Source organism: Mauremys mutica, chromosome 1, assembly GCF_020497125.1.
Source record: "Mauremys mutica isolate MM-2020 ecotype Southern chromosome 1, ASM2049712v1, whole genome shotgun sequence".
In the NCBI taxonomy this organism is placed as follows: Eukaryota; Metazoa; Chordata; order Testudines; family Geoemydidae; genus Mauremys; species Mauremys mutica.
The window spans coordinates 142,738,604-142,754,253 of NC_059072.1; the positions used below are offsets into that span (position 1 = coordinate 142,738,604).

A 15,650-nucleotide genomic window follows, 5' to 3' on the forward strand; every position below is an offset into this window, starting at 1 on the left:
AAGTTGCCGCCCCAAGCACCTGCTTGATAAGCTGGTGCCTGGAGCCCGCCCTGCCTCCAGCACTTGGACCAGGAAATTATCCCCTACACTTTCCTAAAACTTCCTGGATTGTCTGTGCACCACTGTATTGCTTTCCCAGCAGATATCAGGATGATTAAAATCTCCCAAGAGAACCAGGGCCTACGATCTAGTAACTTCTGCTAGTTGCCGGAATAACACCTTGTGCACTTCATCCCCTTGGTCTGGTGGTCTATAGAAAGCCTAGCAAGGGAGATAGAAGCCTATTTTCAACAGCCTTTTTTTTTTTTTAGTTTTATTTGTTTAAAGGGAAGACAGGGATATTGTATTGGAAAATTCCCCATAGAAACAAAGAGTGGAACAAAAGAATAATAAAGGCACCTTGACTTTTCCTCATTTATGGAGGACAGTCTTATAATATGCATCGAGATATCTTCCAATCACAAGCTGAAAATTGATCCACTTTATTACAGTTCTGTAACCATATGGGAACCAATCCTGTCTGTGTTCTGTGCACATCCAAAATTCCTGCTGAATGACCTGCCCTGGGAGCAAGTTACCAGTGACCCAGGGCTGGGGTGGAAGGAGGGTGCAGGTGGGGACGGGGGGCGGAAAGCCCAAGGCAGGGGTGGCAGGGGGTGCAGGTGGAGGGGGCTGGGGCAGCAGGGTGTGTGTAGGTAGGGGGGCACTGCTGGGGTGGCAGGGGGGAGCCCAGAGCTGGGGCAGCACGGGGTGTGTGGTGGAGAGCCCAGGGCTGGGATGGCAGGGGGGATGTGAGTCAGGGGGAGAGAGCCCAGGGCTGGGGCTGAAGGGGGGATGTGGGTCGGGGGGGAGAGCCCAGGGCTGGGTTGGCAGGGGGTGTGGGTCGGTGGGGGAGAACCCCAGGGCTGGGATAACAGGGTGGTACTGGTTAGGGGAGGCCCAGAGCTGGGGCGGCAGGGGGGTGCAGGTGGGGGAGGGAGAGCCCAGGGCTCGGGCAGCAGGGGCTGGCGGGGGGATCCCAGGTCTGGGGTGGGGGGCAGCCAATTTTTTTTTTGCTTGGGGAGGCAAAAAACCTAGAGCCGGCCCTGACCCGAGGCAGTATCTTTGGGAATCACTGTATTAAATCTATGAATAGTTTATGTTCTACTGCATGTGGGAGGGTTACCACAGCTCCTCCAGGAATAAAAACTGTGTGCGTGTGTGTGTGTGTGTGTGGCAGGGGGGAGGGGGGTTGATTAAGGTGAACCAATGAGATTGTAAGAACTCCAGAAGGTAACAGCCTTTAGGGTGGTTTACACAGAGTGGTTCAAACTGGGTTACCAGAGACCATGAGACAAAGAAAGATTTCTGATATGAAAGGCTGAGTTTAAACAGACTCAGGGCCTTCATTTTGATTCAGCAAATGGGCAGGGCCTTCTGTCCACGGGGATCCCAACACTGAATATTTGCAGGGACGTTGGTCTACCAGGCTGCCCATGAGGAAGACGGGTGAATTCTAGTGTGTTCAGCAAGTGTGGAGGAATTTTTATTGTTTTTAAAGTGTTCCTTGTGATACTTTCATCCTACTAACAAGGTGCAGTCTGCTGAGAGAGAGCTGGGTGGTGATTTGTAACTGCTGGCAATACACTGCTCATAGCCCTTGGGGAGAACACACAGCATGGGGGCTGGCCTGTGGGCAGACTGGTTTGTTGGGGGTATCACAATGGAAGGCAGAGGGCTGTGCAGCATTAAAAACCCCTGGCCACAAAGAGGTGGGACAGGAGGTTCCCACTCAGAGACAGGTGATGGCTGGAAGCCTGAGTAGGCACTTCTGGAGTTGATCACGGGAGGGTGGGGGGATACACATGTAGCTTTTCTGAAACTGTAAAGATCCCTAGCTAATATCATCTCCAGATTTCATGGCTGGGCTGTTCCACTAACAAAATATTAAATGAGAGAAGAGTTAGGTGTCCTCGGCCACCCCACCCAGCCCGGTATCGACCCTCACCCTGACACCCTGCAGCCCCCCTGCTATTGCAGAGGCATTTCACACAGTGACACCAAACAGGACCCACCTCTGCGCTGTGCCTTGGCACTTCGCACCTGAGCCCCCAGGATGATTAAGACCAGGCAGAGCAGGGCCCCCAGGATAATGCAGATGACCACAGGCACGGTGACTCTCCCACTGTCAGTCTGAGGGCGGCGTGAGGCAGCTGGATGGAAATGAACATGCACAAGGGAGAGTTTATCCTGTGAGAGTCAGGGGGCAGGGAGGGACAGGGAGCTCCCCAGTCACTCATTGCACGGCCCAGGACAGCAGGGTAATGGACTGGGACAATCTATGTGCCATGGGGGCAGCTCACAGGCTGCTGTTTAAATCATGGGCCCCTGCTCTGTCAGCTGGAGCCAGCAGACAGGCATCCTCTGGATCAGCAGTGCCTGCAGCTCCCACCCAGGTGTCATTCGCCCTCAGATTTCACAGGCTATGGAAAGGAGCTCCTTCCCTCTGGCTGCAGCTTGCAGCTCATCCACTGTCACCCAGCTCCAGGGAAATTTAACCCTTGATGGGAAGAGGGGGATGCTTTAACTGGGGTATTTGGAGAATCTGTCCTCTCTGTCAGACCTGCAAAAGGAAAGGGAGGAGAGTTGGAGCCTGGAGTGAGGGGTAGGTGACATGTTTGTTCCCGGGGGGAACCTCGCCTCTGAGAGTCCCTGGTTGTCTCCAGCTGTCACTTCCACAAGCTCCATCAGAGCAGCACAGGGATGCAGGGGCTTTGTGGGCTGATGCCTGAGCCAATCTGACCCCACAAAAGTCCCACCTCACAGCATCCATGATGCTCCTGCACACAGGCGAGGGGAGGGCCTGGTCTGGGACCAAAGGGATGGGGGCGTGGGCTGATCCATCCTCCTCCCTGAAAATTACAGCATGTAGCAGAAACATCTCCCGTCACTCACCTGAGCAATTCACAGCAGCATCTTCCTTATGACCACAGTTGCTCTCACCCCAGGGCTTGGCAGGACAGTCCCAGAGAGATGACTCTGTCCCTCGGCAATTCAATTTCTCCACCCAGATGGGACCAGTCCCCTCGCCGAATGCAGCCTTGTCCAGGGCAGATACAGCAGATCCACAGCCCAGTTGTTTACACACAACGTTAGCATCCGCCATGTCCCAGGAGTCATCACAAACTGTTCCCCAGGAGCCACGGTACCAAACCTCCACTCTCCCCGAGCATCCGTCCTCTCCTCCCACGACACGTAACTTCTCCTGGTCTGGAAATGCAGAAACCTCACATGTTATTGGGACAGCTGAGAAAGTCCTTAGGGACTAAGGGTGAGACACAGAGAAGCAGAGATACCTGTGCAGCTTGGAGAGTTCGGGCACTCGGTAAAAGGGGTCTGAGTTGGTTTTGCTTTTTTTCCTATGGAGAGAAAAAGCCGAGGTGAGTGCACTGGGCTGTGTGTGTGACGTGGGAGTAGAATTTATCTGTATTTTAAACCAATAATTTCAGCACTGTATGAACAGAAATGTGAACTCTCGGTCATTTAATACCTAACTAATTTGCTCCAGGCCAACATGCACCCAGACTTGTGGGGGATTCCAGTCTCGACCCAAATTGCACAGCCTGGGCCCATCTCTGTTCATCCCAAAAGGATTAATAACCACAGAGCTGCCTAAAGATGGGCTCTAGGGAGAGGCTTTTCTTCGCTCTCACACTACTATAGCACATTGTATAATTAATTGATTAACTTCCATGTTTGTTGTAAATCAGACAAATGTTTATACTTATAAAACATCATGAAAATATGTTTGTATCTTGTGTTGAGAATTTACATCGGCCTACACTGAGATGTGAACAACAACAAATTGTATTCTAACCCTTCAATTAATTGAACACATCGCGTATACGTGTGTTTTCACGAGCACATGCAGGTAGTTTCAGAATTACCAGCGCAAGAAATATGGGTCTCTTCTGCTCGGTTATCACATGACTTTGGATTCCAGGGCTCTGACGGGCACTGCCAGAGGGAGCTGTGCTGCTCACTGCATGCAACATGGTCCAGCCATGTGGGACCAGAACCTTCTCCATATTCAAAGTCTCTTTCAATCTGTCCTCCATCCCCACAGTTCAGCTGTTTGCAGACAATTGTTGGGGTGTCTCCAGACATCTGATTGGAGCAAACACTGCCCCACGTCCCATTGTAGAAAACCTCCAGCCGCCCAGCACAGTCACTGTCGCTCACCAGCCTCAGATCTGTGAATTCTAGAAGGAAATGCATGAAAAGGGAATTTAAATCGTCTGATTCTGAAAGAACTGGGGTGTGAAGAGTGAAATCCCAGCGATTGCAAACAATCCGGTGCATCATTCTGCATGATGAGCTGCTAGAGAACCACTCCAAGAATGAGAGACTCTTTTACACAGCACAGGCCTCCTAGAAATACAGTGGGCATCTCTGGAAGGCCACCATTTACCAGCAGCTACATTCATATTGTAATAGATTAAGGCCAGAGAGGATTGTGACATTGGCATTAGCTGAGAACTGACAATCTCATAGCTGGAGATCAGGCCAGGTCACCTGTGTGTTAGTTTTGCTCAAAACAGGTATTAGTCTTGTAAGAATGTATTTAGAGTTTAGACTCTATGAAATGGTTGTTAGTTGCTGCAGGCATTAATCTCACTTGTAATGTCTGTGGTCCATGCTACAAGAAAATATGTAAGTTTTGCCTTATAAATTTGAAAATGTTTACTCTGAACTTGTGAGCTCAAGCACGGGAATCATCTCCCCATCCATCCCGAAGGATTATAAAAATCAGATGGGCTATCAAGGATCATCACAATATACAGGATTGGTTAATGGCCTTATCACACCCATGGAGCAGCACCTGCAGAAGGCCTCATCCCATCGCTTTGAAGGCTGGAAGAGGGAAATAAAAATAGGAGATTTGATGATTGTTCATCTTTTTGTCTGTTTGAACTGTGACAGGACTAGAGACAGCAAACTGAAGCCAGAGACCCCAAGGGGTTACCCCTGAGTCAGCGCTGAAGGACATTTGGAATTGACAGATCACTACAATTCTGTCCCTCCTAGGATATAAATGGTAACTCATTTGTGTGTAGATGATTACTTGCTTTAACCCGTAAAATAACCCCTTTTTTTCCCTGTCTTAGTCAATAAACCTGTATATAGTTTATTACAGGATTGGCTACAGGCATTGTCTATGGTGTAAGATCCAGGGTACCAACTGATCTGGGGTAAGTGACTGGTCTCTTGGGACTGGAAGCAACTAGAACATGGTATGATTTTTGGTGTGAATGACCAATTATCACCAAGTCCAGTTGTCTGGGAAGATAGATACATGTCTACCCCGCTGTAACAGGGCCCAATATAACACAGGTTCGCGTATAGCGTGGTAGCAGAGGGGCTCCGGCGGCGCTTTCAAGGGTCCGGGTCTCCAGCTGCTGCGGGGAGCCCAGGGCCCTTTAAATCACCGCTAGAGCCCTGCAAATGCTACTCTGAGGCTGCCGCAGCAAGGCTCGCTGGCGATTTAAAAGGCACGGGCTCCCCGCAGTGGCCGGAGCTGGAGGTCTTTAAATCATCGCTGGAGCCCTGCCGCCGCTACCCCGATATAACGGGGTTTCAGCTATAACACAGTAGGGATTTTTGGCACCCCACAAACACGTTATAGCGCGGTACAGGTGTGTATTGATCCAGGACTACGTTCCCTCTAAGCTGTGTGGCCACATGGCTGCGGAGAAGAATATCAAGGGCCACGTAGGTACGTAGCCACGGGGGTCTGGATTGGAGAGGTGCCTCTTCCCCAGCCCCGAACCTGCTGCAGCCGGGGACAGGCACCTCTCCCCTGGCCCCAGCCCTGGATCTGCCGCGTCCGGAGAGAGGTTCCTCTCCCCTGATTCCAGATTTGTTGCAGCAGGGTAAGTGGTGCCTCTCCCATGGCCACAGGCTGCTGCAGCAGGCAGGGGTGGCTCCAGGCCCCAGCACGCCAAGCAGGGGCTTGGGGCGGCAAGCCACTGGAGGCTCTCTGCCGGTCGCCACGAGGGCGGCAGGCAGGCTGCATTTTGCGGCTTGCCTGTGGAAGGTCCGCTGGTCCTGTGGCTTCGGTGGACCTCCCGCAGGCACGCCGAAGCCGCGGGACCAGCGGACCCTCCGCAGGCAAGCCGCCGAAGGCAGCCTGCCTGCTGCGCTTGGGGCGGCAAAATGCCTAGAGCCGCCCCTGGCAGCAGGAGAAGGCTTGGGGGAGTTGTCTCTTTCCTCCGCAGCCCCAGGGCAGCCTGCACCCCAAACCATTCATCCATGGCCCCACCTCATAGTCCACAGCCCCAGCCAGAGCCCTCACCCACCAAGTACTCCAACTCTCTGCCCAGCCCTGATCCCCATCCTGCACCCTGAACACTTAATCTCCAGGCCCACCCCAGAGCCCTCACCCCTAACCAGAGCCCTCAGCCCCCACACTGTAACCCTCTGCCACAGCCCTGAGCCCCTTCATGACCCCAAGCCCCTCATCCCTGGCCCCACCTCAGAGCCCGCACCCCCAGCCAGAACCCTCACCCTGCACACCGCCACTCTCTGCACCAACCCTGAGCTGCCTCCCATTCCCTCAACCCCTCAGCCCCAATCCCGCCACCACTGGTGCACATAACAAAATTCATACCATACATGGATGTAAAAAATTAGAGGGAACATTGGTCCAGGAGTTCACATCTGCTACTGTCTTGCTGATGTCTACTTGTAGAACACACCACCAGTTTGGGGTATTACCTTGTTTCTCACCATCTGCCCTGAAGTGGGCACTCAGAACCGTGAGCCTCACCAGACAGCATGACAGGGATCAAGAGATCAAATAGTTTGACCTTCTGTGAAACAGCTGCATAAAGCCTAATAACTTGAGTATGACATAAGCAGAGCTTCCAGAAAGGCATCCGGTCTAGACAGGAAGACTTCAAGAGATGCAGAATGCACCATTTCCCTGGTAGTTTGTTCTGATTGTTAATCATTCTCCCTGTTAAAAACCTGGGACTTATTTCTGAGGTGAATTTGTCTGGTTTCGGCTTCCAGCTATCGACTCTTGTTCTGCCTCTTTCTGATAGATTAAAGAGCCCTTTAGTAAGTGGTATGTTCTCCTCATGAAGGAACTTATGCACTGTAATCAAGTCATCTATTGATTGTCTTTATAAGCTAAACAGATTCAGTATCTTAAATCTCTCACTGTAAGTCTTTTATTCAAGCCATCAGATCACTTTTGTGGCTATTCTCTGCTCCCTTTCCAATTTTTGTGGACATCAGAACTGGGCACACTATTCCAGTATCTGTCTCGCCAGTACCAGGTATAACACTAAAATTTAGTCCCTGCTCCTACTCACTACTCTCCTGTTTAAACATCCATGATTTGCATTAGCCCGTTTTGCCACACAGGGCACTGGGAGCTCATGTTCAGTTATTTTTCCACTAGGACCCTACAACCTTTTCATCACTGCTTTCCATGATACAGTCTCCTTCAGACACCTGAGATGCAGCATTCTAACATTAGGGAAATCTTGCAATATCTCCAGTATCTCTGGGTGGGAGCTGAGGACTTTCAAATGGTGACCCTGGTAGGTAGATACTCAAGGGAAAGGGAGGCAGAAACAGTTAGGGAGAGTCTCATTCTCAGTGATCGCCTTAAACATCTGCCCCCTCCATTAAATCCCCTGGTAACACGGCTCACAAGAGCATTCACAGAACAGACCTGAGCAGAGAACTCCTGCGTCCTCTTTGTGTCTGCAGTTGTGCTGGCCCCAGCCCCTGGAAGGACACGACCAGAGATCGGATTCATTCCCAGAACAATTCACATCATCCAGCCAGATCTGCCCGGATCCTTCCCCATAATGAGCAGAGACAGCTGCATTAATGGCATGTCCACATCCCAGTTGTTTGCAAACGACATTGGAGTCTGACAGATCCCAGGAATCATCACAGACTGTCCCCCAGCTGCCATTGTAATAAATCTCCACTCTCCCGGCGCAGCGACCTGTCCCATTCACCAGTCTGATCTGTCTGCTCCCTGCAGGGATAGATCCCAGCTGTTAATATGTATTTTCCTACTGAACAGAAAATGTTTGTGAGATTTGGAAATAAATCACCTGAACAAACGACACCGACATCCTCAGCAATTCCTGCCTGGGTTGTCTCAGACGTTGAGTTGTCACAGAGAGTCAGATAAGTCTCGTTTCCTGCACACTGGACACTTCTCAGCCCCACGGGGCCCGTTCCTTGCTCTGACTTAGGGGGGTTATAAGCTTTCTCAGCGACTCCACACTGGAGCTCCCTGCACACCACACTGGCATCGTTCATGTCCCACTGGTCATCCAGCACTCTGCCCCACGCACCATGGAGGGAAATCTCAACTCTCCCATCGCATGGGCCCTCTCCATTCAGCAGTCTGAGTGATTCAGAGCGACCTGGGCTCAGGAGAGATGGGAAACACACTGAAGAACACTCCCTGTTATACTCTAAAAATAATACAGAGTGTGCATGAAATTATGGACTGTTTCTAAAGAAGAAGGTGTGAGCCAGTGATCAGAGTGTGTCACAGTGTTAAAGGGAACGACCTCTGTCAGAAGACACTTATTCTTTTCACTCTATAAGTGGAAGGTGCTATAAGAATTGTAACACTCTGAGCTTGACAGAAGGGCTTGCTAGCAGCCCCTGTAAATGAATGAGCAAGGGAATTCCTGCAGGATACTGATTGGGAAAATAGTCTCTGTGTGTGGTGTTGGAATGGCTGCTGAGGTTTGTAGTCCCTTTATCCAGGCTTAAATGCCTGGAAGCCAGTGAGTGGTGTCTGCACAAGCACTAAGCAGGTGGGTTGTGAATGATTTAGGCAAGTTTGCTTGGAGGGAGTTTGACCAATGGAAGAGCAGGGTTCATGGTGGTCAGGAACAGGTTATTGTTGGTAAATTATCTTAGTTCTCTCTGATCTTTGCTCAGTAGGTGGCAACTTTCTTGGTTCACCTGGGTCCAGTGCAGGAGCTCCCAGTGTGTGATAATTCCCAGCACTGGTGGTTCTGACTGGAGCTGTCCCTTGAAGTGTGGTGTCATCTCTGAGCCCAAAGTGAGATTCCAGCTGATCAATTCACACCACACTAAGCAGGTTTTGTAGGGGGCAGGGATGGAGACATTCTCTATTGATGAATATTGTGACTTCCTTGGGATGTGAATCTCAGTCTTTGAGTGTGTCTCAGAATCAGTGAGTCCTACAGCAAGGTGGTAAGTTAGGAATTACTCAGGGCTGGTCTACACTGGGGGGGAGGGATCGATCTAAGATACACAACTTCAGCTACGTGAATAGCGTAGCTGAAGTCGATGTATCTTAGATCGGGTTACCTACCGTCCTCACGGCACGGGATTGACTTCTGTGGCTCCCCCTGTCGACTCCGCTACCTCTGTTCGCGTTGGTGGAGTTCCGGATTCGACAGGAGCACGTTCGGGGATCGATATATTGCATCTAGATGAGATGTGATATATCGATCCCTGAGAAATCGATTGCTACCCGCCGATACGGCCGATAGTGAAGATGTACCCTCACTGAGTTCAGACACAGGTGCAGCCAGGAGAGACTGACAATGGTAAAAGACAACAGCAGAGTAAGTGCAGGGGACACCCACCATCTGTGTCAGGTACAGTATGTGCTAGTATGGCAACCTGACGGGTGCAGTGTGTGTGCACTGGACGCAAACAGCTCAAGGATCTTGGTAGCCAAATAACATTTCAAGGCTAAGAGTGAAATCCTGACCCCACTGAAGGCAATGGTAAAACCTCCATTGACTTCAACAGAGCCAGCAGTCCGCCCTAAGACTGGAGCAGGAGAATGCCTGTGTGCAGCTAGTGTAGTGCAGGGGTGTAGCCACAGGTGGGCCATGACCCACCCAGTTAGCATCCAGACCCACTCAAATCAGGGCCGAAGCCCCCCAAACCCACAGGCTGGGACTCCTATCCCTGGCTCTGTGTCCACCAGCCTGGCCATGTCTTTCTCCTGCCAGTGCCATGTGCTGCTTCTCTGGTCTCTGACCCCAGTGCTAGCTCCATGGGAGGTGTGCCTTGTGTGGGCAGGGGTGGTTGAAATCCAGGGCTAGTGCTGGGGCCAGAGACCAGGGCAGCAGCTCCTAGCATCAGCAAGAAAGGGACACGGCTGGGTTGACGCACATGAAGCCAGGGTCAGGAAGGGTGCATGGAGCTCGATCCCCAGTGGGATCCCTCTTCTCCACAAGGGCACACCTAGGTGACCAGATGTCCCAATTTTATAAGTACAGTCCTAGGGCTTTTTCTTATATAGGCGTTTATTACCTCCCAAAACCTGTCTAATTTTTCACATTTGCTATCTGGTTACCCTAGGCACGTCCCGCAGCCTGTGTGGCCTGGGCAGCCTCAGCTTTGGGTACCTGCTGAGCGGTAAGGGCCGGCTGGAAGGGGTGGAGGGAGGCAATCCCCCCTCCCTCCTGCCCCCTCCCTAGGACACCGGATCCCTCCTGCACCCTTCCCTCTGCCCCTCCCATCATTGCCCACCCCCCGAAAGCTGAGGACCACCCAGGTTTCCTGTCCTAGCTGTGCCACTGGTGTAGTGTGAGGGTAGAGAGTAGATTTGGGGCTTTCTGAGGAGGCTCAAGGATATAACTGGGTACCACCACCCATCAGGAAGGCCAGATGGGATCACAGCAGATGGAGCTCGTACAGAAGGGACCAGGTGCTTTTCCTTAGAGGAGATTCTCCATGCAGCAACTGTAGGGAGAAATCAGCATCCCCATGTGTTGAGGAGTTCCCTCCAAGAACCAGGGTATGGGCTGGGTAGGTAATTAGGAGAGGCAGGGCAGGGCTGCAGGGAATTCAGTTAGGAATGCAGGGAGCAGCTTCTGTGAGAAGCAGGAGAACTGGGAGGTGAATTGCCCCCAAGGTACAAAGGTATCCGCTGTAAAGAGGAGAGTAGATGTCTGCTGTGAGTGCTGGGTAGGGCCCTATAGGCTTAGTCATGGTGTGAACCAGTGACTCTGGGCTCTGTGGGAAACAGTCCTGGAAGCTACGTGTCCATTACGAAGAAGGTTGAAATCCCTATGGAGACTCTGTACATGGATTTGAAGATGGGGCAGAGAAGGAGGTTGCAACTTCATTCAGCAGGAGGGATCCCTTTGGTGAGGGGAGAAGCAGATGATCCCAATGGCCTCTTTGGGTCTTAAAACTCTGCGGATCTATAGACCCAGAAGATGGGCTCCATTTAGCCACAAGGGAACCAGATTGGCTGGCCACTAACATTAAGTTTTCTAGTGAATTATTTTTCCCGCAGGGTCCTGGCCACTTTCAGTGCTTAGGATGGATAAATTGGGGTTATGCAGCCTCAGGCTGTTACCTGTGCGACCTCTGCCTCATTCACTTTAGACACTGGAAGGCCTGTAGAGAAGGAGCAGGGGAGCACAGGAAGAACTAGGATGATCTTGTTAAGAGCAGTGACCGTCATTCAGTACAGCTCAGTTCTGTTCCTGCCACTGCTGCAGACTTCACAGGTGATGCTGAGCAGGTCTCTTAAGCCAGTTTTCATGGGGTGTGATCTGCAGAAGTACTGAGCACTCGCAACTGCCGCTAGGGTCAAGACAAGATGTGGCTGCTCAGCCCTTCTGCAGTCAGGCAGTGTGGTCGGGTGGAACGAGCACAAGGCTGCGAGTCAAAATATTCAGTTTTATCCTGGTTCCACTGCTGACTCACCCATGGGTGGCCTTGGGCAAGTCACTTTGTTTTCTCTCTCAGTTTCACCAGCTGTAAAATGGAGCTAATAATAATACTTACTCACCTGCTTCCCTGGAGTTCTGTGCGGGTTTATTAATGTCTTTGCAGTACTTTGAACACATAAAGATCTACAGAAATGGTGAGTACTCTGAAGAATCAGGCCCTGAGGGTCTCAGGTTGGTGCCCAATCATCCCAAATAAGTAGCGAGTTTGGAAGTTTGGCTTTAATCATTGTTTGTAAAAATTTTAAAAGTTGCTAAATGATGTAGGAGCCTACGTGCCATTTTCAGAAATGATTTAGGCTACAAGAAGGTGAAGTCTTCAGGGTTCTTGGGCTCCTTCGTTACTGGAGAAAATGGGATTAAAGTCCTTAAGTCACATAAGCACTTTTGAAAATGTTATTCTTTGGCTTCTAAGTGCCTAAGTCACTTTTGAAATAGCAGATTCTTATGATGCCTATCTCCCAGGGGTGTTTTGAAGACAAATTCATTAATGTTTGTGGTGCACTCTGATACTAACATGATGAGCACCATAGAAAAGCCAATGAAGAAATTAATAATTCTGTATTTAGGGCAGTGTTTGTATGGTATGTAGAGTGGATAAGGCCCTGGGTCACAGGTTGAATGATGAGGATAAAAAGAAATATTCTACAGCTCCCTCAGCCCCTGATCACCATCATCCCCGTGCACTAAAGGAGGCAGGAGCTGGTGGGATGGAGGGGAATAATGGAACATGTGCATGCAATTAGACTGTGTCATAATGTATATGCAGAAGGGAGGGTGGGAGGGCTGAATTAATATTGCATGGGTAACCTTAACTCTGATATTTCCTAATTCTTGAGCATTTGGCTTTGACTAATAACACTGTTTAATTTTTTAATGTTTTTATGGAAGGTAAATATTAGAGCTGGTTAACAACCCAGCATTTTTCTTGTTAAGTATTGCATGATAATTCAGTAGTTCAACTTTTAAGCACATCAAAGAGATTGGGATGTAGAAATGGAATGAGAATTTTGGTTTAGATTCTAACTAAAATGTTGATTCATTTAAACTTTTTGAAAATGAAAAAATCAATTTTCCTTTTCATATTTGGGTTTACAAGTTTTCCCCCATCTCCCCCTTTCTATTTTTTCATCTTTTCTTCCACTGTAAAAAGTTTGAAAAAAATTAAAAAATGTAAGAAAGTGGGGGGGGGAGGGGGGAATCTTTCTGAGTTTTTTTTCAACTGGAAAGGTGTGAAAAAAGTTAGAAAAAACCAAAGTGAGATAAAGTGCTACTTTCTCTGTGACGTGCTACCAAAAATATCCTCAGGAACTCAAGTGAGAGAGGGGAAATGTTTATGTTCAGCAGTTTATAATTCAAGCAAACCTGGAAGGGATTTCCCTGCACTAGGGGAAGGCACTTCCCTGGCCCCAGCATTACCCTTTCCCAAATTGCAAAGGCTGCTGCAAACAGTGAAGGCATAAAAGCTTCTCAAGAAGGTGCTGAGAGTATTTTATAATAGGAAGTGTGAAGCAACCTCCATATTGGGAATTGCTAGTAGCTCCCCCTCTAATTACTATAGCAGTGATTTGGAGAAGGATGGGGACAGTGAATTGGTGACATTTATGAAACCTGAAGGACAAAGTGCTGCCACTGCTCCACTGCCTTGCGGAAGGATAAGAGTGGCAGATATTTTTACTGGAGAATCCAGGGCATTCCTAGGGCATTCCTTGTGGGAGGGATAGCACACTGGTTTGAGCATTGGCCTGCTAAACCCAGAGTTGTGAGTTCAATCCTTGAGAAGGCCACTAAGGGATCTGAGGCAAAAATTGGTCCTGCTAGTGCAGGCAGGGGGCTGGACTTGATGATCTTTCAAGGTCCCTTCCAGTTCTAGGAGATTGGTATATCTCCAATTAGTACTTCTATTTTTGTGATAATATGTATTTTAATTTTATTTTTAATACATTTACCATTATTATATGTGGGTTAGGATCTAGCTCCCCCTCACCTTGCTGTGCCCTGAGGTTCCCCTGCTTTAGGGTCTAAGGGGCAAGTGTCATTAATCCAGCATTACACTTACCTGAGCAAACCACACTGGCATCATTGGAGCACTGAGAGGCCCCCAGGGCAGTAACAGGGCAATACCCCAAATGGGGTTCAGTTCCTTTACAGTGAAATGTGTCAGTCCGGACAGAGACAGTTCCCGTCCCAAAATACCCTCCTCCTGGGGCTGATACAGCGAATCCGCAGTCGAGCTGACGACAGAGAACGTTGGCGTCTGGTAAATCCCAGTGTGAATCACAGAGGGTTCCCCAGGCACCAAGAACCTGGATCTCCACCCTTCCTGAGCATGTTGTGCTGCCGTTTACCAGCCGGAGCCCTGTGTGCCCTGGGGAGAAGGGAGAAGGGGTTTAGAGAGCGAGCCTTGGAGCTATTTTATATCACATAGTTAAAGAAAGGAAAGTCAGGGGGGATTTGATCCAATTTTAGTTATCTTGGATCATTTGTGTTTTATGAGAAGCTGGTGCCATCCTATTACCCCAGCTCTCTGCACAGTGGTATCAGTATATTGCTTCACCCTAATCTAAAATTCACATCACTGGGATTTTAAAGACTTTGCACTGAATTCTTACCTGAGCATATGGCTCCAGCATCATCTGCGTGTGAGCATGTCTGACTGATGTTCGATATCCTGGGACAGAACGCACGGTGGGACTCATTCCCCACACACTGGAATGCTTCAGTCCAGATTGGTCCATGTCCTTCTCCGAAGTGAGCTCCTCCTAGGATGGACAGAGCTGTTCCACATTGTATTTCATTACAGATAACGTTGGCAGCTTTGAGATCAAAGTGGGCATCACAGACTGTGGTCCATGTCTCTCCATCTCTTATTTCCACACGTCCCGAACAGCCACTATGCCCTCCAACCAGCCGGGGCTTAATGTGCCCTAGAAATTCAATGAAGGCAAGAATTTACAAGGGAGCTAAAAATGTCCAATTCTTTCAACATTTCCTCATAGATCATGATTTTGAAATCTCTTACTCTGTTGCTCTCCTCTGGACATTCTCCAATTTGTCTTTATCTTTCTTAAACAGTGATGAGTAAAACTGGACACCGGACTCCAGTGGAGGCCACACCAGTGCTAAGTAGAGCGGGACAATTACCTCCTGTGTCTTACATATAACATTCTTGTTAATACAATTCAGAATAGCATTTCCCTTTTCCACAACAGCGTCACAACTTTTCAGATTGTGATCCACTATAACCCCAAGATCATTTTCTGCAGAACTGCTGCTTAGTCAGCTATTCCCAATTTTGTGTGTGGGGGAGTTCTTTACATTTGATTTTTCCTTCGTAAGTCTAATGCTTTGCACTTGTCTGTATTGAATTTCACTTTACTGATTTCAGACCAATTCTCCAGTTTATCAAGATCGTTTTTAATTTTAACCCTGCCTTCCAAAGAGCTTGCGACCCCCTCAGCTTCATGTCATCCACAAATCGTGTAAGTGTATTCTCTACTCCATCACCCAAGTCATTTACGAAACTATTGAATAGTACCAGCCCAGAACAGTGTTATTTTGTATTTATCCATAGGGACACAGCAATCACAGAGAAAAGAATAAAGCAAGAGAAGGCCCGCAGGCCTATGTCTTACGGAAAGCTCAGCTTTCCCCTCAAAATCTGGGCTGGCTCAGCATATCCCAGGAACCCCTGCTTCTGGGGATTGTGTTACAGTCTCCTTCCCTGCAGACCTTGCCTCACCCACTCTGTTCACCAGGGCTCCCTTGTTAACAATTCCCAAGCTCGCATTTTAAGATTGTCCACCTCAGGGGCCTTCCCAAGGAAGGGGGCTTGTGCTCAGCTTGGCCAGATGGAAAAGTTCAAAATCCCTGACACCTGTATTGTCAGTTAAGTACCAG

At 49.3% G+C, this 15,650-nt stretch overlaps 2 protein-coding genes across 2 annotated transcripts in view; both read right to left on the reverse strand.

Annotated features, from left to right (window-relative positions):
- The window catches only part of LOC123347552 (antigen WC1.1-like), an 838,191-nt gene that overhangs the window by 353,208 nt on the left and 469,333 nt on the right, over positions 1 to 15,650 (reverse strand). The window lies entirely within an intron of this gene.
- LOC123355832 (scavenger receptor cysteine-rich type 1 protein M130-like) overlaps positions 1 to 15,650 on the reverse strand; it is a 420,264-nt gene that overhangs the window by 207,001 nt on the left and 197,613 nt on the right. Inside the window, exons 2-4 of the mRNA XM_044998590.1 lie at positions 8,118 to 8,435; positions 7,724 to 8,038; positions 3,927 to 4,241 (exon numbers count right to left, since the gene is read on the reverse strand). Coding sequence (XP_044854525.1) covers positions 3,927 to 4,241; positions 7,724 to 8,038; positions 8,118 to 8,328 — 841 coding nt within the window. The 5' untranslated portion in view covers positions 8,329 to 8,435. The remainder of the gene's footprint in view (positions 1 to 3,926; positions 4,242 to 7,723; positions 8,039 to 8,117; positions 8,436 to 15,650) is intronic.